This window comes from Encephalitozoon cuniculi, chromosome I, assembly GCF_000091225.2.
Source record: "Encephalitozoon cuniculi GB-M1 chromosome I, complete sequence".
NCBI lineage: Eukaryota > Fungi > Microsporidia > Unikaryonidae > Encephalitozoon > Encephalitozoon cuniculi.
In genome coordinates, this window is record NC_003242.2 from 25813 (window position 1) to 44390 (window position 18578).

Genomic DNA, 18578 nt, shown 5'->3' on the forward strand with positions numbered 1-18578 from the left:
TCTTTTCCGTCCTCTTCCTTACTCTCCTCCTTAGCCTCTCCTGCATCCCTCTTCTCCCTCTCCACTCTTGCCCTCTTCACTCTCTACCATCCTCAACAGCTCCTCCTCATTCTTGGCCCTTTCCTCCTCCTTTCTTATTCTCTTCTCTTCTTTTCTTATTCTCTCAGCTTCTTTTCTCTCTCTAACTTCACGAACTGCATTGTTGATGCTCTCATCATCAATATCTTTATTTCCTAAAAATACCTGTAAGACCAACTCTCCCGCAACATCCACCTGATGTTCTTCGTACGTCCTTATTAGCTTAGAGTGGCCCATACAATGAGCTAACAGCCCTTCCACACCTACACTAGGATCTACCATTCTTAAACATAGATGCTTCGAATATGCCTCAAGAAGAAAACTCCTTCGGTCACTCTCCCGCCCCCAAATATATGCACACGCATCGCACATTATCTTCTGTGCCTTAACTATCTCTTCCTGCCTTTTTTCGGTACACAACCTTTCTCCATACTCCTTGATCTTCCATAGCATCTCCTCTTCTTTCTTCCTTTCCCCAGGCGACAGAGACCCCGATATCCTCTGCAGACGAGCCTCTGCCAAACGAGCAAGTGAATCCCCAAACCTGCCAACCATACATCTATTCCGCCTGAACACTTCCACCACTAAGTCTACAAACTTCATTCCGTCTCTCTTCTTGCCATTCTTGTACAGAGCAACGAGATCAGGCCTCCAGAAAGAGGTCGCCGAAAAAACCTTGTGCGTTAAATCAGAAATCCAATCTCCACACCCCTCCACATATACACACACCATCAAGTGCCATGCCAGCCCTGGAAGCAGCTTGATAACTCTTTCGGTATACCTTCTTTCTTCCTTCTCTATCTCCCAGTATCTCGTGACAGGCGATGCAACAACCTTACTACCATGAAAAATAACTGGAATCAGCACCTTCGTGTCAAAGCCAACAGTTCTCTCAAGAGATCTTTCCATCTCTTCCATCTTTGACCTGTCAAACCTACAATCCAAAGCCTTTTCATGCATTTCTTTCATCATCTCCATTTCTTCAGTCTCCTCGACCCGAGAGCCATGCAGCCCTCCAAGCAGCCCAAGAACACAAGCCGCCAGTACTCCCATGTTTCAAGGGTCTACACACTCCGAACACCCATCTTACCGCTCCTTTTAGGACCTTCATCCAAAAACTCCATTCACACAGTCCGCTACACAATATTGCCACCACCATTTAATATCACACAATATGTCCCAAGAGGAAATAGAACGCTTCACTGGAACCATGGAACACAACACCCTCTGAGCACTCAATCAGGCGCCAATCCTGGCCCATCAAGCTCTCCTTTACACATACGCCATCCTCTCTCCACAAACACTGCCAACACCCAAGAATCACTCTCAAGTGCCACATAGCAGGACACCGAGAGTCGCTCGCAATGGGAAACAACAATACAACCTCAGCCCACCTATGTTCTTTGCACCTTCAGCCATTATCCATCCTGTCCAGGAGAGACCATTGATGGCCTTGCCTTAGGACCGGGCATCGACCACAGTGTGCTGATCCATCCCATAAAACACTCTGCTCCCCCCAGAATCTCATGTTTCTAGCATCGCCGTCACCTCCATCGGTGCTACCCTCGCATTCACCGCCATGGGTGCAAAAAGAATAGGCTATCCTTCTTGCACCGTCGTTCTTCTCTACCTACATCCAGATCCATTTGCTACCCACCTCCTGCAATTCCACAACAGGACAAACTCACCTTGCAGACACTACCACCTCCATCTCTGTCGGCCCAACCATATCTAACAGCCATGCTCACGGTCTCCTTAGAGCCCCATGAGCCTACTTCCATTCCGTTGCAGCCTCTTCCATATCTATCCTGCTAATCCCATCCGAAGAAACACTCTTTCAATCCAAGCAGAACTCCGCCTGTTTCTCCACGGAGAGTGGCTGCTTTCCCCGTGCTTATTTCAGTTATCCCTGCCCATGCACTCACTCCACTGTGCCATCCATAGCCATCCAAATCCACTGCCTTGCTCTATCAAATCGTTACCCAACATCTTCTCAGAAGTGGACACGCTCACCCAACAGCTCCCACTGCCAGAAAACTATGAGCCGTCTCTCCCTAAAGCTCTACCATGCTATCATCGGATACCTAATCTTGCCAGTTCCTGCCAGATGTCTTTGGCATGAACCATTAGGAAACCCCGCTTATTACAACAGAGAGGGGAAAGAACCGTCTTTTCTTGATGTCTGCCTACAGACTACCACCACCCACATCCCATTTCCATATCAGCCTACCCACACACAATGCTCAAATAATAAAGCCTTCTAATTCATTTTCTATTCCCATATATTTATTATCTATAGCTCCACCAGCTCGCCGAAGTTTCTCCAGAACAGTAGGGCTCCGAATAACCTTGCTGGTGTTCCTGGAATTCCAACACGCCACCTCAAACTCATTCTCATCCTTCATTACCTCACATCGCGTGCTCCGAGGATACGAAAACCCGGACATGTCAGAGAGCCCTCCTGCCCTCTCTTCTAGCTCATCAACACCATCCTCCTTCCCAAACGAGGACCCTACATCCCCTCCCATCTCCCAGTGCCCATAGCTCTGAACATCAGGTGGCAGATCACACTCTCTCCTCCCCTGTCCCTATACAGCCTTTCTCACTTTCTTCTCTCCACCAACACCTCCTCCAGCCTCTTCCCCTCAGAAGATCCCCGTACAGAGCAGCAGGATCAAAGCCCCTTCAAAACCCTGTTCATCAAGTCCCTAATCCAATCGTTGCATCCAGCCACATGTATCTATGCCACCAAACACCATACCGATGGAGATGCTCCTTGATAACCTCCTCTACATATTCCTTCCCCTTGCCTCAGCATCTTGGCATCTCGCCCCCGGCAAGCAACAACTCTGCAGTCAGAAAATACATGGAATCAATCCCCTTGTGCCAAAGTCATGCTTCGCCAGGGGCCCCCATAAGCTAGGCCCCTTCCTGCTCCTTTTCGCACCCAAAGAAAACCCTTCCACGCCAGGATCTATTCACTATCTCAGAGAACCTGGATCCCAAATGTCCTGCCAATCTCTATTTCCCTGCAATCATCCAGAGAGCCTCACACACCCTCTGCGCCAATCTCGTCGTCCTCAGAGCTTCCACCACTCCATTCCCTTGCCCTCAGAGGCAATCCAGTGCATACTTTTGTACTTCCAAACGTGATAAGAGGCGAAGAGCCCCCTCTGGAAGACTTACAGAAACCTCCGCACCACCGAAAACAGCCCTGCCCAAAGCAATCTTGTGCCAGGAAAGGCGCCTCCGAGTCAACACAAGGGCCACTCGAGGCTCCAAAGCCCTGAGCATTAGGAAGTAGAGCTCAGGCCATGCCTATATCGTCCAGCCTCCGACCATCCTACAACTACCTCTGCACCTGCCCACTATCCAGATCCTGCTCACTGAGTCGACCCAAGAATAGCCGGGAAAAGTCTGCAGAAACACCCATCCGCCAGGGCACGCCCCTTTTACCCAACGGGACAAGTGGATCCTCTTGCCCCATACACCTTCAATCCCTTTCCCTTGGCATCTGACGTCCTGTCCAATACCCCCGTCCAATTAGACGCGCCTCCTCCATGGGATATTGTAAGCCTCCTGCTCTAACTTGCTCTCCTCCTTAACTCTTCAACTACATAAGCAGCCTCCCTCTGCATCCCTACAATGAACTTAAAGACTCTCTTCCTTCTTTGCTTCACGTCACTTGCAAACGTCCTTGCCATGGAGCTGGGATCATCATCCACCGGGGGAAGTGGAGGTGGCAGCCTAGCAAAAGAAACCAAGAACATTTTGGGAGGAGGTAGTAGTGGTAATAGCAGAACTTCTTCCACATTCGGCGGTGACGACACCGATGAGAACAGCAACGATGACTAAATGGCAGGCACAGACCGGTGGAGAGCGGCTCTTAGGCCCAGGGGCCCTCTCCATTAATGGGACAAAATCCACAAGCCATTAAATACTTCCAAAACAAATCACAATAATACTTCGTTTACTTCTCAGCCTCCGGCAGAAGCCCACGAAGGACCTCCTCTCTTATCCCCCGCATCCTCCTTCTCCACTGGATCTCGTTCCGCACCTTCTCAATGCTCAGGTTGCTTCCAGAGTGCTTGATCCCAGAAAGAAACCTTTCGACCTTCTCCACAATCAAATCCCCGCTCACATGCCGCAGCGACATGATAATCATGTTGTACAGCATCGCATTCTTGTGCACCATCAGGTACAGCTCCTCCCCATGCGACACAACATACTCGACCATCGCGTCCCGGAACGCTCCTCCCCTGCTGATGCTCCCTATCACCACTCCAATATCCTCAACACTGAACTGAGAGAGATTCCCAACCACATCAAGAAAGTTCTCCTCCCTCTTTATCCCGCTGAATCCGTTCATGACCTCCCGCCGCATCCCAGGCGTATCCCCGTTCTTGTACTTGTCCATCATGTATCCAAGATTCTCGTCGACAACTGCCTTGTACACAATCCACCGGAGCTCTCCAAGCTCCTCTCCTGCCTCCACATGCCGCCTCCACAGCTCCTGGACCTTCTCAACCGCTTCCCGGATTCCCACCTCAACCCCCACAGACAGCACATACTTGTTCATGCTGACACTCTCAACAGACGTCCCAATATCAAACACATCAATCCTCCCAACACAGGGCAAAATCATCTTCCTGACCTTCTTGTCAATCAGAGACACAATCTCTGCGTCGTCGTAGAACACACTCCTCAACCGAAGCAACTTCTCAATCCCGCTCCGAGCAACATGGTACGAGTCAGAATAGTACTCAGATATCCGCCGAAGCCCATGCTCAAGACCCCCATACAGCCCAAACCCTAGCCCAAACACATCCTCAATAACATTCACCCTGTCAACCACACTCAGGGAATCAATCCGAGACTCAAGCCCAGATAGCCCGGCAGAGTCATACAGAACCCTGTAGAACCCCCCGTACTCGGCATTCACCTTGTACACACTGCTCCTCTTCCGAACAGTCGTCTCCCGTCCCCTAAGCTCAATCCTCTCCTGCCCCTTTCCTTCCCACGATACCACAACAGGAATCGTCCACAGGCTGTCATCACTCTTCCCTAGCATCGAGTATCTGCTCTGCGACAGAACAAGAGACGACCCGCAGTCCTGCACAGACACAACAGGATACCCTGCCTGCGAAATCCATCCCTCAACCATCTCAGAAATGTCCTCTCCATACTCCTCCCCAATCGCCTTCCACAGGCTCATTGCATTCCCGTTCCCATACATGTGCTCCTTGATGTACCGCCGGATCCCAAGCATAAACACAGACTCGCCGACATACCTCTCAATCATCCGGATAACACTCGCTCCCTTGCAGTAGCTGATGCTGTCGAAAATCTCCCCAATCTCCCCGGGATCCGTCACATTCATCCGGATCTGGTGGCTCTTCCCAAGCCCGTCGTCGACCATCCCGCGCACCACATTCCACAGCACAAACTCCCCCCACACGTCCCATGAAACAACAGATCCGATGTTCTCCATCCCCTTGAACGACACCCACGTCGCAAACCCCTCGTTCAGCCACAGGTCGTCCCACCACGACATCGTCACAAGATTCCCAAACCACATGTGCCCAAGCTCGTGGCACACCGTCCCTGCCACATTCTTCATGTCCTCCACATTGCTCTTCCCAGGCACATACAGAAGGCTCTCCCTTCGGAACGTGATCAGCCCCCAGTTCTCCATCGCCCCGCTGCTAAAGTTCGGGATCCCAACCATGTCAATCTTCGCAGACCCCGCACGAGGAAACTCATATCCAACCCCAAAGTACTCCGAAAAATACTCCAGGCACCTCTTCCCAACCTCAAGCCCATACCGTCCCCACTCAACCTCAGAGCTGTCCCCGTACACACGGAGGCGCACCCCGTCCTTGCTCCAGTCCTCAATGTACGAAAGCTCGCCAACCACAAATGCAACAAGATACGTCGACATCTTGCACGTCTCCTCAAAGTACTCGATCTTCCTGTCTCCATACTCCTCCCGGAGAGACGGAATCGCCTGTGTGTTCGCCAGCACAGTAAACTTCGACCCCGCGTCAATCGAAATCTTGAACGTCGCCTTCATATCGGGCTGGTCAAAGCACGGAAACGCCCGCCGTGCATCAGTCGGCTCAAAGTGTGTGCTGTACACCTCCTTCGGCCCTCCGCTCTTGTACAGCCCCACAAGCCCATTGCTATAGTCTCCACAAAACTCCATCGTAAGATATCCAGGCCCTGCACGCAGAGAGGACGGAAACACAATCCGCACAACCTCCAACTCCTTCTCCGCCTCCCCGACAACCACACGCCCCGGAATCCGTGCGCCCTCAACAACAATCCCTGCATCCCGTATCTCAAGCTCCTTGGCATTCAGAACTATCTCGGAAACATCCTGCGAAATCATCACCCGGATCCCCACAGACCCGCAGAACCCTGCATCAAGGATCTTCACATGCAGATCATAGTGCTCGGGAACAACAACCCTGCTCAGCCTTCTTTGCTGCGACGAGTCCTTCTCGTCGGCACCCTTACTTCCAATCATGGGCAGAAGCCCTGCCATTACTTTAATCCACCTCATCCCTTTGTTTTTTCACAATACTATTCATAATAAATAATTTCCCCATGCTTGCATTGGTCGTTGCCCTTGCTAGCCACCGCGGAATAGGAAATGCCAATGCCCTTCCATGGCCACGGCCCCTGGCTGCTGACATGGCCTGGTTCAGGACACTCTCCCAGAGCATCCCGCTCATCTCCCCAGACCGCATCGCCCTTGCCCCGTCTGCATCCAATGCCGTTGTCATGGGCAGGAGGACGTGGGACTCCATCCCCTCCAGGTTCAGGCCCCTTGCCAACCGCATCAACGTCGTCCTGTCGAGAGGCCCTGCCAGAAGCACAGAAAACACCTTCTTCATCCAGACCTTCGAGGCCCTCGACTCCCTGCCCCTCCCGCCGTCGTCCATGACATTTGTGATCGGAGGGCGCGACGTCTACAGCCTTGCACTCGAGAGCGGCAGGCCCCACCTTATATTTGCCACCGAGGTCTTCGAGTCTCCCGAGTGCGACGTGTTCTTCCCCCACATCGACTGGGCATCCTACGAAAAGCGAGACATCACCCGGGACGTCTCCAGGCTCATAGACCGCACACTCGCGAGTGCCTTCTACAGCCCCGAGACGGCCACCTTTACAGAGAACGGGACCTCCTTCAAGATGTTTCTCTACACTAAACCGGAGACCCGCTAGACCTGCCATATATAACCCCTGCCCATGCCTGCCAAATGCCCCAGGACCCGCGCCACCCAGAGCACCAGTATCTTGACCTGGTGAAGCACATACTGGAAAACGGCGCCAGAAGGATGGACAGGACAGGCACGGGAACGCTGTCCGTCTTCGGAGCAACAATGAGGTTTTCCCTCGAAGACAACACCTTCCCGCTGCTGACGACAAGGAGGGTCTTCTACAGAGGCGTTGTCGAGGAGCTCCTGTTCTTCCTGAGAGGCGAGACAGACTCGAAGGTCCTTGAGAAGAAAGGAGTCCGGATCTGGGAAAAGAACGGGGCCAAGCAGTTCCTGCAGTCCGTGGGGATAGACAGGGAGGAGGGCGACCTCGGCCCGATATACGGCTTCCAGTGGAGGCACTTCGGCGCCCGGTACGAGACATCGGCCTCGAGCTACGAGGGCAAGGGGGTCGACCAGATCGCGAGCGCCATCGCAGCAATCAGGGCCAACCCCGCCAGCAGGAGGATTGTTGTGAGTGCATGGAACCCCACAGACCTCGGGAGCATGGCCCTTCCCCCGTGCCACGTGCTCTTCCAGTTCAACGTGACGGACGGGAAGCTCAGCTGTGCAATGTACCAGAGGTCTGGAGACATGGGCCTGGGCGTTCCCTTCAACATTGCCTCGTACTCGCTGCTCACAATACTCGTGGCGCATCTGACAGGCCTGCAGCCCGGGGAGTTTGTTCACTTTCTGGGCGACGCCCACGTGTATCTGGACCACGTCGACTCTCTTCGGCAGCAGATCCAGAGACCCCCGAGAGCATTTCCAAAGCTCTTTGTCAGCCCAAAGGGGCCGAGAACAGAGCCGGAGCACTTCCAGTACGAGGACTTCGAGCTTGTGGGATACGACCCGCACCCTGCAATCAAGATGAACATGAGTGCTTGAGGACCCGACGGTTCCCTCCAAGATATTTAATCTTCTGGAGGGGAGGAGGCATGACAGATGCAAGAGAAAAGGGCTTCTGGACAGGCCCGCTGGAGATGGCAGACCCCGAGCTCCATGCCCTGATCTGCGGAGAGGTCGAGAGGCAGAAGAAGACAATAAACCTGATAGCAAGCGAGAACTATGCGCATCAGAGCGCGATGGAGGCCTGTGGGTCTGTCCTCACCAACAAGTATTCAGAAGGCAGGGTGGGAGAGCGATACTACGGGGGGACGCACTGGGTCGACAGGATCGAGCTCCTCTGCCAGAAGAGGGCTCTCGAGCTCTTCGGGCTGGATCCTGACGTCTGGGGCGTCAATGTCCAGCCATACTCGGGGAGCCCAGCCAACTTTGCAATCTACACGGCCGTTGTCCCTCCGGGCGGGAGGATCATGGGCCTTGACCTGCCGTCTGGAGGACACCTGACCCATGGATACAAGACGAAGACCAGGAAGATATCTGCCTCAAGCGTCTACTTCGACTCAAGGCCATACACAGTGGGGAGCAACGGCCTCATCGACTACGAGGGCCTCGAGAAGACCTTCACGGACTTTCTGCCGCACATCCTGATCTGCGGATACAGCGCATACTCCAGAGACATCGACTACAAGAGGCTGCAGTCGATAGCCGGCAGGAACGGTGCCTTTCTGTTTGCAGACATCTCGCACATCTCGCCGCTGGTTGCGTCTGGGCTGATGAACAGCCCGTTCGAGCACTGCGACATTGTCATGACGACAACGCAGAAGGGGCTCCGGGGACCTCGAGGGGCGCTCATCTTCTACAGGAGGGCCGTGACAAAGAATGGGGAGACTGTGGATCTGGATGCCCGGATCAACTTTGCCGTGTTTCCGATGCTGCAGGGAGGCCCCCACAACCACACGATTGCAGGGATTGCCTCTGCACTTCTCCATGCAGGAACTCCCGAGTTTGCGGAGTACACAAGGCGCGTGGTGGAGAACTCGAGGGAGCTGTGCAGCCGCTTGCAGTCTCTGGGCCTTGACATCCTGACGGGGGGAACGGACAACCACATGCTCCTTGTGGATCTCCGGAGCACGGGTGTCGACGGGGCGGCTGTGGAGCACATGTGCGATGCCCTGGGCATCAGCCTGAACAGAAACGCCATTGTCGGAAACTCCAGCCCGCTGAGCCCGTCTGGAATACGTGTGGGCACATATGCAGTCACTGCCAGGGGATTTGGCCCCGAGGAGATGAGGGAGGTTGGAGACATAATCGGCGGGGTAGTCAAGCTCTGCAGGGAGATGACGGGCGGCAGGAAGATGTCGAAGGCCGATCTCCACAGAGTGACGTCCGATGCCCGGGTCATGGGCAGCGAGCAGGTTTTAGTGCTGAGAAGAAGAGTGTGTGCCCTGGCAGAGGCATATCCCATCTACGAATGATTTATTAAACGGCTTTTCCCTCCTACCAAATGCCAGGCATTTAAAGGCTGCCCCTGCCTTGCACCAAAGACAATGAGGCGAATGGACCGCTGGACGGTTTGCAGGAGGCTGGCCTCCATGGCAAGGCCTGTGTCCTTCCTCGAGGCGGCACTCATGGCGGTTGTTGCTGCGTGTATCGTCCTCGGGAAGTGGTTTGATGTGATGTCGATCAAGAGGCGAGGGCTGATCATCAACGGCCTCAAGGACATTAAAGGCATGGGCAGTGCAAATGTGTCTTCCATCTACGGCGATGCAGCAGCCTTCCTCGTGCTCAGAACGCTCTCCTCTGCATTCACAGAGTCAAAGGCCATCCTCTTTTCGGCAGTGACAAATAGGGTCGTCCAGGCATCCACCTCCCGCATCCTCGATCTTACAATGCACGCCGCACACTCCTGCGAGATAAAGCCGACAGAGCTCAACCGGATTGTGGAGAGGGGAAACAGGAAGATCTCCAAGGTTCTTGTGAAGACACTCACCGTTGCCACCCCCGCACTCTTCAGGCTTGCTCTTCTGTTCCGGGAGGTCCATGCAATGTTTGGGCCCAAGTACCTGGTCCCAATCCTCTTTACTGCTGCAGCCTATGCAGCATACACCTGTGTGATGCTGAGGATCCGCGCCCGGTACAGAAAGGAGATCAACAATGCGGACAACTCTGTCTCCAGGAGGATCCACGAGTGTGTCTCGAATGTCGACCTTGTCAGGGCATGCTGCAGCGAGCAGTTTGAGGTGTCGAGGCTTGCAGGCGAGATGGAGACGATGTGGGCCCTCAAGCTCTCTGACAAGGGATGTGTGGGGATGACCAATCTCGGGCAGAGGGCCCTGTTCAGCGTGCTCTTTGTCCATGTTGCCTTCAAGGGCATTGCAGACATGGCTGCATTGCGGATGACGGTTGGCGACCTCAGCGTGCTCTTCTCCTTTGTGCTTTCGATCGACGCCTCCATGTGGACGCTTGGCGGCATTGCAAGGGACCTCGGGTTCTGGCTGACGGACTGCACGGATCTGCTCTGCCTCCACGACGGCCTGGAGAGGGCTGCCGAGCAAGGCCCCGGGGCAGGTGCGGCGGCTGAAGGCATGGCTGCGTGCCCCTCCTCTCCGCCCGGCGAGGCTGCTGCCGTTGAGTTTGACGATGTCAGCTTCGCATACCCAAGGTCGGCCGCATACCCAAGGTCGGCACACGTCCTCTCTGGCGTGTCCTTCCGGATCATGCGCGGAGAGCGTGTCGGGATAATCGGGAGGCCTGGGAGCGGGAAGAGCACCATCCTGAGGCTGATTCTGATGCTCCACAGACACAAGGGCCGCATCCGAGTCAACGGGGCTGAGCTCTGGAGTGCATCTCCAAGGGCGGTGAGAGGCTCGATTGGGTGCATCCTCCAGGACGGGCTTCTCTTTGACGAGAGCATTCTCTACAACGTGATGTATGGATGCCCGCGGGCTGGATTCCACAGGGTGCTGCGGGAGTGCAAGAATGCCGGGCTGTCCGACGTTGTCAGGAGGAAGGGGCTGCACTCTCGGATGAAGGCGCTGAGCGGAGGGGAGATGCAGATGGTCTCGCTTGCAAGGTGCTTCCTCAAGGACGCCCCGCTGATGCTGCTCGACGAGGCAACCTCGAAGCTGGATGCAGAGACCGAGAGGGATGTGTTTGGGTTGATGATGGGGATGAGGGGCAAGACAATTGTCATGGTGCTCCACGACCTCTGGATGACCGAGCACCTGGACAGGGTCATTCTTGTCGACTCTGGAACCGTGAAGGAGGTTGGGACCCACTCCGAGCTGATGGGGCTCCGGGGGATGTACTGGAGGATGAAGACGGCCTCGAGGGAATGAATTTCCGTGGGGCGGCGGGGGTCGCAAAGGACGGGGCTGGGACCCTGGGCGATGGAATCTGATGTTTGCAGGCTCCTGGACGAGATCCAACGCGACATTGACGAGGAGCACCTGGTCTTTGCAAGAAGGGACTTTGAGTGCAAGCTAGAGCACCACAAGGCGATCAGGCCGCTGCTGCTTCGGAGGGACTCGGTTATCAGCGAGGCTCTTCTGGAAATGTACTGGGGGCGTGCGCTTGCCGGGTTTGATGCTGCGCGCGGGATACTTCCTCGGGACGGGTGCGACCGGACCAGCACACAGTGGATGAGGTCTCTGGTGGCCGAGTACCTTGACGGATATGGATACCGGGTGCACATTGAGCTGAACGAGAACGAGTTTGTGTCGAACAGGACGCTGACGAAGAGGGTGGATCTTTCTCTTGCCTCTGTTGAGAAGACAGGGGTGGTGTGGAGAGGCAACCGGAGATACCCTGTGTTTGAGTTTTTTGAGAGCGACACACAGGACCTCGATATGTTTGACATTCTCTACGAGCTGTATGTCAACTCAGCCTCCTACTTCCTGATGTCTTCCCGAAGTCACCCCATGCCTTGATTAATTAAAATGGTTTACAAAGCTTCATTATTCCAACTCTCACTTCATGTATGGAGACTTCACCCCCTCCATTTACTACACCTCTTGCGATAAAAAGTGAAAGAATTTAATTTTCACGGAATTGAAAGTAGTTGATGATGTCCTGGAAATCTAACTTTAAATCCATAAAGAGCGGATATTGCAATTAGAGCAGTTACAAACTGCAATCGGCTGTACGCACTCTTATATTTCTCTGAGTTATGCCGCAGGTGCTGTAAAAACAGCTCCTTTAAAAGCAGAAAGCCTCCCAAGCCAATCCCACAAACCATGCAAGTATAAGGCATTATATCCTCTCTATCTTGAACGTATGCTACAATCATAGAAACAACTAGGACGACTTGAATAGTTACGTGGACCAATGCTTCAACTTCACAGCTTACGAAAGATGACCTAGGCAGAAGCTGTAGGGAATTAAATATTACATAAACCAAGGCCACGGACGGACTTTCCTCTCCCAAAAACTTCCCGAAGCCCTTTCCTCCTTTTTCGGTAGTAGTTAGAAATATGAACATGGGAATTAATAGAAAGAGATAAACTGAACAGAAGAAGAGGACGCCCCAATAAAGAAGACGAGACTTTCCTTCAGACTCTCTAAGGTTTTTTTTCCATATTCTTACTATCCAATACGCTGCCACAGACATTGTAAACGAAAGCTGTGCCAATGCTTCTACAGCAATAACCAGAACACGTCCTTTTTTTTCTATACCAAAAGACCAGAGCACTGTAAAGACCACCATAGACACTACATAAATAGAATTTATGATTATGCTAAATTCATTTTTCTGAGTCTTCAGTATTTTTTCTTCCATTAACCCCATTCAAAAGCAATTCTTATGAGTCCTGGCCTTCTGTCCTATAAACTACCTTGAAGTGCATTGAACCTAAGACAACCAACAGCAGGCGTTGATCCCCTGGAGAAGGAGATACTGAACCACAAATGAATATCAAGGCAGACACACAAGCCCGACCTGCCTCAACGTGATGATGGATACTAAGCATTGGAAGCACGTCTAAGAAATTTGTTTTATTCTTCAATGAAAAGAACACCTCTTGGATAAAGCCCGGGGATTTCTGATATCTTTTTTGTGCTTCTCTCTACGGGCGTCACATGGTTCATCTTGAACAGATTGAATCTCTTCTTATTAAGTTTTGCTTCGATTCTTCTGAAAAGATCCTCGATGGTATCATTTTTGGAGAATCCCAGTATTAGGGAGGTTCCGTCCCCGACCCATAGCTTTATTTTACAGTCAGAAATGTCCTCGCTCTTTTCAACATTTGTGCTCATCAGCCTCTCGTCTTCAAGTCTTTCCTTTTCGAGTTTTTCTGCCATATCTGCCTTGATTTGGTTTATAAGCTGTTCTCTGTAGAGCTTTTCCTTCATCAGCTCTTCCTTTCTCCTCTTTTCAAGGTCCATTGCTTCTTTTGACGCCTTGTTATTATTCACTTTTTTGGCCTGCTTGACACCCCCGTGAGCTCTGTTTTGGCTGGAGCTTATAATGAAGTTGACCAGGATGTCGATGTCTCTGGATCCGGTCCCCTTCATGGCATTCTGGACCTCTTCTCTTGTGAATCCGCTCTGGACTAGATACTTCACCACTTCCTCGTCACTTGTTTCGGTTTTGTTTCCTCCTTCCATTCTGGGGATACTTCTTGAAGGTCTTATAAGGCTTCATAAAAGAAACAAATTCGATTAAAAATGATTATATGGATCAGATTTATTCTCCTACCTTACTCCTGATCCCACAGCTTTCCCTCTGCTCCCCTACAAGCTTTGAACGATGTCTCTAGCAATATTTTCTGTGCTTCTTCAATATTTGAGTCATCTCCCCTCCATGTTTCTAGAACTCCATCTGTCAACGCCCTCGCAAAGCTAAAGCTCAAGCTCCATGTTCTGCATCCTCTTTCCATGTTTATTGCATTGAGAAAGCCTATTGCATCTTCCGAGCCATGTCCACCACTCAGAAAAACGATGCCTGGAATTCCACAGGGAATGGTTGAGAGAAGAGCCCTGAGTGTGAAGGTGGCAACCTTCTTTGGCGTATATTTTTCGTTGCTAAGTTGTCCGGACGTGACATAGCTTGCCTTAATGAGTACTCCTGGGATGTAAACCAATTCGTAGTTTAAGTACTTCATTAGAGTGCTTAATATCTGCCTGGTTACCTCGTATGATCTCTTCATGCTGTAGTCCCCTTCAAGAAATACCTCAGGCTCCACAATCGGGACAAGCCCATTCTTCTGGCATATTATTGCGTATTTTGCCAGGATGGAACAGTTTTCGTTGATGCAGTCTTCCGAGGGAATTCCGTCGTAGAAGTAGAACAGAGACCTCCACTTGGCAAATGTGGCGTCTTTGAATGCCGACGACTTGCACCTTAGGTCCAAGTCCTCAAGCCCTACAGAGATCTTTTCCTTTTCCTTGTAGTCTATCAGCCCTTTATCGAGCTTTATGCCTATTTCGATGCCCTTTTTCTTTAGCAGCTCTGTTAGTGGCACTCCACTTCCACTTGTCTGCTCGAATGTTTCTTGATTTAGGATAACCCCGCCAATGTACCTTTCAATTCCCTTAGTGCTAAATAGTATTTCTCTGAACTTCCTTCTATTCTCTTCGGTATTCGTGATCCCAAGCTTTTCAAATCTTCTGCCCAACGTCTTTGGGGTTTCATCGGCCGCGAGAATCCCTTTCCCGTTTTCCAATATCTTTTTTGCAGTCATTCCAAGCCTTAAAAGATGATCACAGTCCATCATTTCGAAGATGCTTCCGGAGTGGTTGATGGAGGATATAAAACTATTCTCCACTTCAACATCCAATCTTCTTTCAAGTCTTTTCCTGGGTCATTGGACCCATGCAAAAATCCCTGTCCAATGAATCACTTAGTCTTTTAGTTCTATCAAATGCTTTTTAATTACAATCTCTTGTGGCGGAAAGTACCTGATTAATAAAGCCCGGCGCTTACCCTAGTATGCACTTCAACATATTTGTAGAAGGAGAATTCAACAATGTCAAGGGAGTTTTCATTGATCAGTCGTATCCACTGAGGATTCAATGCACTAACTGCGGGTCACCCCACGAGAAGTCTGTTGTGTTATCTGAAGACAGCGTTGGAGAGGGAGACTTTGGAGAAAAAGTCAACCTGAGTATCACTTGCCGATGCTGCAGAAGAATTATGACACTGAAAATTTTGAAGTTGAAGGAGGGAAGGGAGGTAAAGAAGCATCTACTTCCCACAAACTTTGAGGATGAGTTCAAAGAAGTGTGGCTTTCAGATATGCAGAAAAGTAGGTTTTTAGTATCTAGGATCGAAACCAACGGGGCTGAGGTGACGTCCATCGAGTCCTGCATCCTTAACCTAGTTTCCAACCAGGATGTGCTGTTTACAAACGTGAACTTCGAAGATAGAACAGTAGCAAAGTGCAACAACCTCAATATGATATCTTCGATTATCGACTTTTCTCTCACTGTTGAGCTGGCTAAATAAAGCTTTTCTCTAGGTTTTTATTTTTCTTTCTTGCTTCCTAGCTTCCCGGAACAAATATTCTGAATATGGTTATTGAGTACACACCAAACGATATTTGTGCAAAGTACTTTTCCTCGAATGTGCAGCTTCCTGCAAAGTGGCCTCCAGCAAACACACACCAGCCCTTTCCAAACTTGCTGTCAAGCATGCTCTTTAGAGTCTCGCATATCTTTGTTGGGGGAGTCTCGTCAGTGAATGTTGCTAAAGAAAGCATTATCTGGCTCTTTATTTGCTCGTCCAGTGCTTCTCTCTGCTCGAAGACGGGTTCTATTACCTTTGGCCCAGCCACAATACCTCCACTCCGGCTTCCCTGCGCGGTTGTCTTGGAGGTTTTCTCGGAATCCCGGGAGCTGCTATCACTTGTATCTTCCCTTTTCGAACTCTTCATACTCATTGCCTACCTGCCTCTGCCGTTTATGTTTAACGGTGGAAAGTAACCAATGCCCATAGCTCACGCTAACCAATGTGGAAACTCTTCAAGTTATAGCGAACGCAACCAATCAGATTCCTGTTTCTCCCAGAAAATCCAGTGGCAGAGTGGTACGGGATCCTGCTTTGTTTCTGAGTTGGATCGCCCGCTTTTCTTAGGCCTTCTCCTTAGTCATCCCCTCAATCACATATATTTAAATAATGCATCAAAAATAGACCCTGATGCTTCCAAATGAGATCGATCCATATGAATTCAAGTTCTTCATAAAAGACATACTGCCTCTGTCAGAAACATACAGATTGTTTAGGAACTCGAAGCTGCTGAAGGCAAGGGAAACTGTAAAGGCCATTTCGAAGACAAACCAAGGGCTGATTGTTCTAATCCACAAGCCCAGAGAGACGATAGTATATACACCAGAAAACAAGATAACTTACTTCACAAAGAAAAGAAAGAATATGGCACCGAAGAATGCAGTTACCCGGTTTCTGAAGGCAAAAATGATCGACTTTGTTATCCTAAGATTCGGGGGATTCTACTGTTGCCTATCCAGATGGGATAAGGACATCTGCAGCTTTTGTATTGTGGCATGCATAGGCGGAAGAGCAACAGAAAAAGCGCTTCTGAATCCCTCGGAAATATTAGGGGAGGTGGAGGAGACTCCTCCCATTGCCGGAAAAGGAGTGTTCAAGTTCAAGGATTTGGACTTTTTCAGTGATCCAAAAGCGTGCACGGATCCTTCCCTCGAAGCCAATGACAGCTCTGTCTCTGAAACTCTCTCCAGCATCAATGATGTGAGGGTGAATCCTATTGATTTTTCCCAGGAGAAAGACGACTTGAAATGTGCAAAGGAAGACAGCACTCTCAGCAACGTAAATGCAGTTCCTGGTGAAAAGAAGGGAAGCAAGAACTGTCTTATCGAGATAACGTCTGGAAACACCGAAAACGCTTCTTCAAAGCCGTACAAGGAGGTCAAGAACGACGAGGAGGGACTGATTGACTACATAGTATCGAAGATTACCAAGCTTGTGTGTGAGGACATAAACACAGGCTGCTTACAGGAAAACAAGGGAAAAAGTAAGTCATGGAAGATAATTGAGGAAGATGAGGAAAGTGACTGCTCTAGTAAGGAGCCCGGGGATGATGTAGAGAACCAAGGCTCTTTCTGCCGCATAAGGGTTTCTGATGAAGAGCAAGGCAAGAGGAATGCTAGCTCCAGCGGCAAAAGCCAGATTGAGACCTCTAGGTGTGGCAACACTATAAAATTTGGAGTTATCGATGACGGAAAGCTAAGATGTGTCCAAAAGAGTGTTGGGTTACTGTCCATGGGGAATTTTGACAGACTAGAGGCATTTATCATCGGGATAATAGACCGCCTGAAAGAAACTAACATCGACTACATAGAGGTTTGCTCTGAAATTGACTTCTTTATTGTCAAAAAGAAGAGCTCCATTTATCTGTACATTCGAGATTTGATACACAAAAAGGAAAGAAGATTCATGGAAAGATTTAGTGAAATGTTTGGAAGGCTTGGTACAGTGGCTTGACTGAAGAAATGGTCTCGCCAGCAATGAACCCATTAAGTATTGCCCACTTTTATTTTTAAGTTTTTTGTCCATCAACTCCATCTTCTCCTACTGTCCTGATGTTGAAGGTAGATCTGAGTCTTTCTAAATCAAACGTGATTGGCTTTTTGGTAGATTTGAACTTACTCAAACGCTTGACCATTACTTTGCCTCCTTCCTTGACAATAGAGATTCTCCTTCCAATCGCATCAACGGCTTCTTCAACACTCCGAAAGTGCGTTCCTTCTATTCTGAATCTGTTTCTGGCTAAGTACTCTCTATAGACCTGGCCTATTTCCTTGTACTCGGCTATCTGTGAGATGTAGGAATGGAAATCTGCAATAAAATTACTTGTGTTTCGCTCCGTACTGGCTCTTCTATTCAACCTGCACTCCTCCTCGGCCTTTGCGTGCGAAGAAGTGGAGATATGGCACCTGTAAGCATTTTTTGTGTTGAACTTCCTCTGGCATGGAATGCAGAACATCAGCCCTGGGCTTTAGCTTAGCCTACACAATATAATATGCTGCAAACAAATGGACTTTATTTAGAGGCAGGCAGTTGCACTCAACTAGCAATAAACAGCACAAAGAACAAAAAGGAAAGGCCCGCTCCTCCAAGAATGAAATACAGCCACGATCTGAATCTTTTTGGATCTGACCTTCTTATACTTTGGATTGTAGTAAGTATTCTATTCAACGAAGATTGGAAAGAAGGTTCCAGCTGCCGCAGCTTGATGTTCTGTGCCTCTATTTCCTTCGTCAAGTCTATTGCAACATTCTTCAAGGTCTTTAGTCTCGCCGTGAAAACTTGTCCCTCATCTTCGTCGTAGTCGCTTTTCATGAATAAGAGGTGGGGATAAGAAAATAGGCAATTAACAAATAGGAAGGTCACACTGACCGGCGATAAAAATTGATAAGACC

At 50.3% G+C, this 18578-nt stretch overlaps 15 protein-coding genes across 15 annotated transcripts; 7 read left to right on the forward strand and 8 right to left on the reverse strand.

Moving 5' to 3' along the window:
- Positions 1-30: 30 nt before the first annotated feature.
- Positions 31-1131, reverse strand: ECU01_0130 (uncharacterized protein; the record flags this gene model as incomplete). The annotated part of the gene is made up of 1 exon (NM_001415195.1): positions 31-1131. The coding sequence occupies one exon, from the start codon at positions 1129-1131 to the stop codon at positions 31-33; it is 1101 nt and encodes a 366-aa protein (NP_001402101.1).
- Positions 1132-4048: 2917 nt separating this feature from the next.
- On the reverse strand, positions 4049-6643 carry ECU01_0140 (uncharacterized protein; the record flags this gene model as incomplete). Its single annotated transcript, NM_001415215.1, has 1 exon — positions 4049-6643. The coding sequence occupies one exon, from the start codon at positions 6641-6643 to the stop codon at positions 4049-4051; it is 2595 nt and encodes an 864-aa protein (NP_001402102.1).
- Positions 6644-6687: 44 nt separating this feature from the next.
- ECU01_0170 (dihydrofolate reductase) lies at positions 6688-7305 on the forward strand (the record flags this gene model as incomplete). The annotated part of the gene is made up of 1 exon (NM_001415234.1): positions 6688-7305. The coding sequence occupies one exon, from the start codon at positions 6688-6690 to the stop codon at positions 7303-7305; it is 618 nt and encodes a 205-aa protein (NP_001402103.1).
- A 35-nt stretch (positions 7306-7340) lies between these two features.
- On the forward strand, positions 7341-8225 carry ECU01_0180 (thymidylate synthase; the record flags this gene model as incomplete). The annotated part of the gene is made up of 1 exon (NM_001415251.1): positions 7341-8225. The coding sequence occupies one exon, from the start codon at positions 7341-7343 to the stop codon at positions 8223-8225; it is 885 nt and encodes a 294-aa protein (NP_001402104.1).
- Positions 8226-8275: 50 nt separating this feature from the next.
- ECU01_0190 (serine hydroxymethyltransferase) lies at positions 8276-9658 on the forward strand (the record flags this gene model as incomplete). The annotated part of the gene is made up of 1 exon (NM_001415269.1): positions 8276-9658. The coding sequence occupies one exon, from the start codon at positions 8276-8278 to the stop codon at positions 9656-9658; it is 1383 nt and encodes a 460-aa protein (NP_001402105.1).
- Positions 9659-9730: 72 nt separating this feature from the next.
- Positions 9731-11521, forward strand: ECU01_0200 (uncharacterized protein; the record flags this gene model as incomplete). Its single annotated transcript, NM_001415277.1, has 1 exon — positions 9731-11521. The coding sequence occupies one exon, from the start codon at positions 9731-9733 to the stop codon at positions 11519-11521; it is 1791 nt and encodes a 596-aa protein (NP_001402106.1).
- A 51-nt stretch (positions 11522-11572) lies between these two features.
- Positions 11573-12112, forward strand: ECU01_0210 (uncharacterized protein; the record flags this gene model as incomplete). The annotated part of the gene is made up of 1 exon (NM_001415288.1): positions 11573-12112. One exon carries the CDS (start codon positions 11573-11575, stop codon positions 12110-12112), a length of 540 nt encoding a protein of 179 aa, NP_001402107.1.
- A 113-nt stretch (positions 12113-12225) lies between these two features.
- ECU01_0220 (uncharacterized protein) lies at positions 12226-12960 on the reverse strand (the record flags this gene model as incomplete). Its single annotated transcript, NM_001415300.1, has 1 exon — positions 12226-12960. One exon carries the CDS (start codon positions 12958-12960, stop codon positions 12226-12228), a length of 735 nt encoding a protein of 244 aa, NP_001402108.1.
- A 215-nt stretch (positions 12961-13175) lies between these two features.
- Positions 13176-13787, reverse strand: ECU01_0230 (uncharacterized protein; the record flags this gene model as incomplete). Its single annotated transcript, NM_001415399.1, has 1 exon — positions 13176-13787. The coding sequence occupies one exon, from the start codon at positions 13785-13787 to the stop codon at positions 13176-13178; it is 612 nt and encodes a 203-aa protein (NP_001402109.1).
- A 92-nt stretch (positions 13788-13879) lies between these two features.
- ECU01_0240 (uncharacterized protein) lies at positions 13880-14896 on the reverse strand (the record flags this gene model as incomplete). Its single annotated transcript, NM_001415502.1, has 1 exon — positions 13880-14896. The coding sequence occupies one exon, from the start codon at positions 14894-14896 to the stop codon at positions 13880-13882; it is 1017 nt and encodes a 338-aa protein (NP_001402110.1).
- Positions 14897-15111: 215 nt separating this feature from the next.
- On the forward strand, positions 15112-15627 carry ECU01_0250 (uncharacterized protein; the record flags this gene model as incomplete). The annotated part of the gene is made up of 1 exon (NM_001415526.1): positions 15112-15627. One exon carries the CDS (start codon positions 15112-15114, stop codon positions 15625-15627), a length of 516 nt encoding a protein of 171 aa, NP_001402111.1.
- A 37-nt stretch (positions 15628-15664) lies between these two features.
- On the reverse strand, positions 15665-16060 carry ECU01_0260i (dynein light chain 1; the record flags this gene model as incomplete). The annotated part of the gene is made up of 1 exon (NM_001415529.1): positions 15665-16060. One exon carries the CDS (start codon positions 16058-16060, stop codon positions 15665-15667), a length of 396 nt encoding a protein of 131 aa, NP_001402112.1.
- A 257-nt stretch (positions 16061-16317) lies between these two features.
- On the forward strand, positions 16318-17640 carry ECU01_0280 (uncharacterized protein; the record flags this gene model as incomplete). Its single annotated transcript, NM_001415531.1, has 1 exon — positions 16318-17640. One exon carries the CDS (start codon positions 16318-16320, stop codon positions 17638-17640), a length of 1323 nt encoding a protein of 440 aa, NP_001402113.1.
- A 55-nt stretch (positions 17641-17695) lies between these two features.
- ECU01_0290 (uncharacterized protein) lies at positions 17696-18142 on the reverse strand (the record flags this gene model as incomplete). The annotated part of the gene is made up of 1 exon (NM_001415534.1): positions 17696-18142. One exon carries the CDS (start codon positions 18140-18142, stop codon positions 17696-17698), a length of 447 nt encoding a protein of 148 aa, NP_001402114.1.
- An 80-nt stretch (positions 18143-18222) lies between these two features.
- On the reverse strand, positions 18223-18498 carry ECU01_0295 (uncharacterized protein; the record flags this gene model as incomplete). Its single annotated transcript, NM_001415537.1, has 1 exon — positions 18223-18498. One exon carries the CDS (start codon positions 18496-18498, stop codon positions 18223-18225), a length of 276 nt encoding a protein of 91 aa, NP_001402459.1.
- Between the last annotated feature and the right edge of the window lie 80 nt (positions 18499-18578).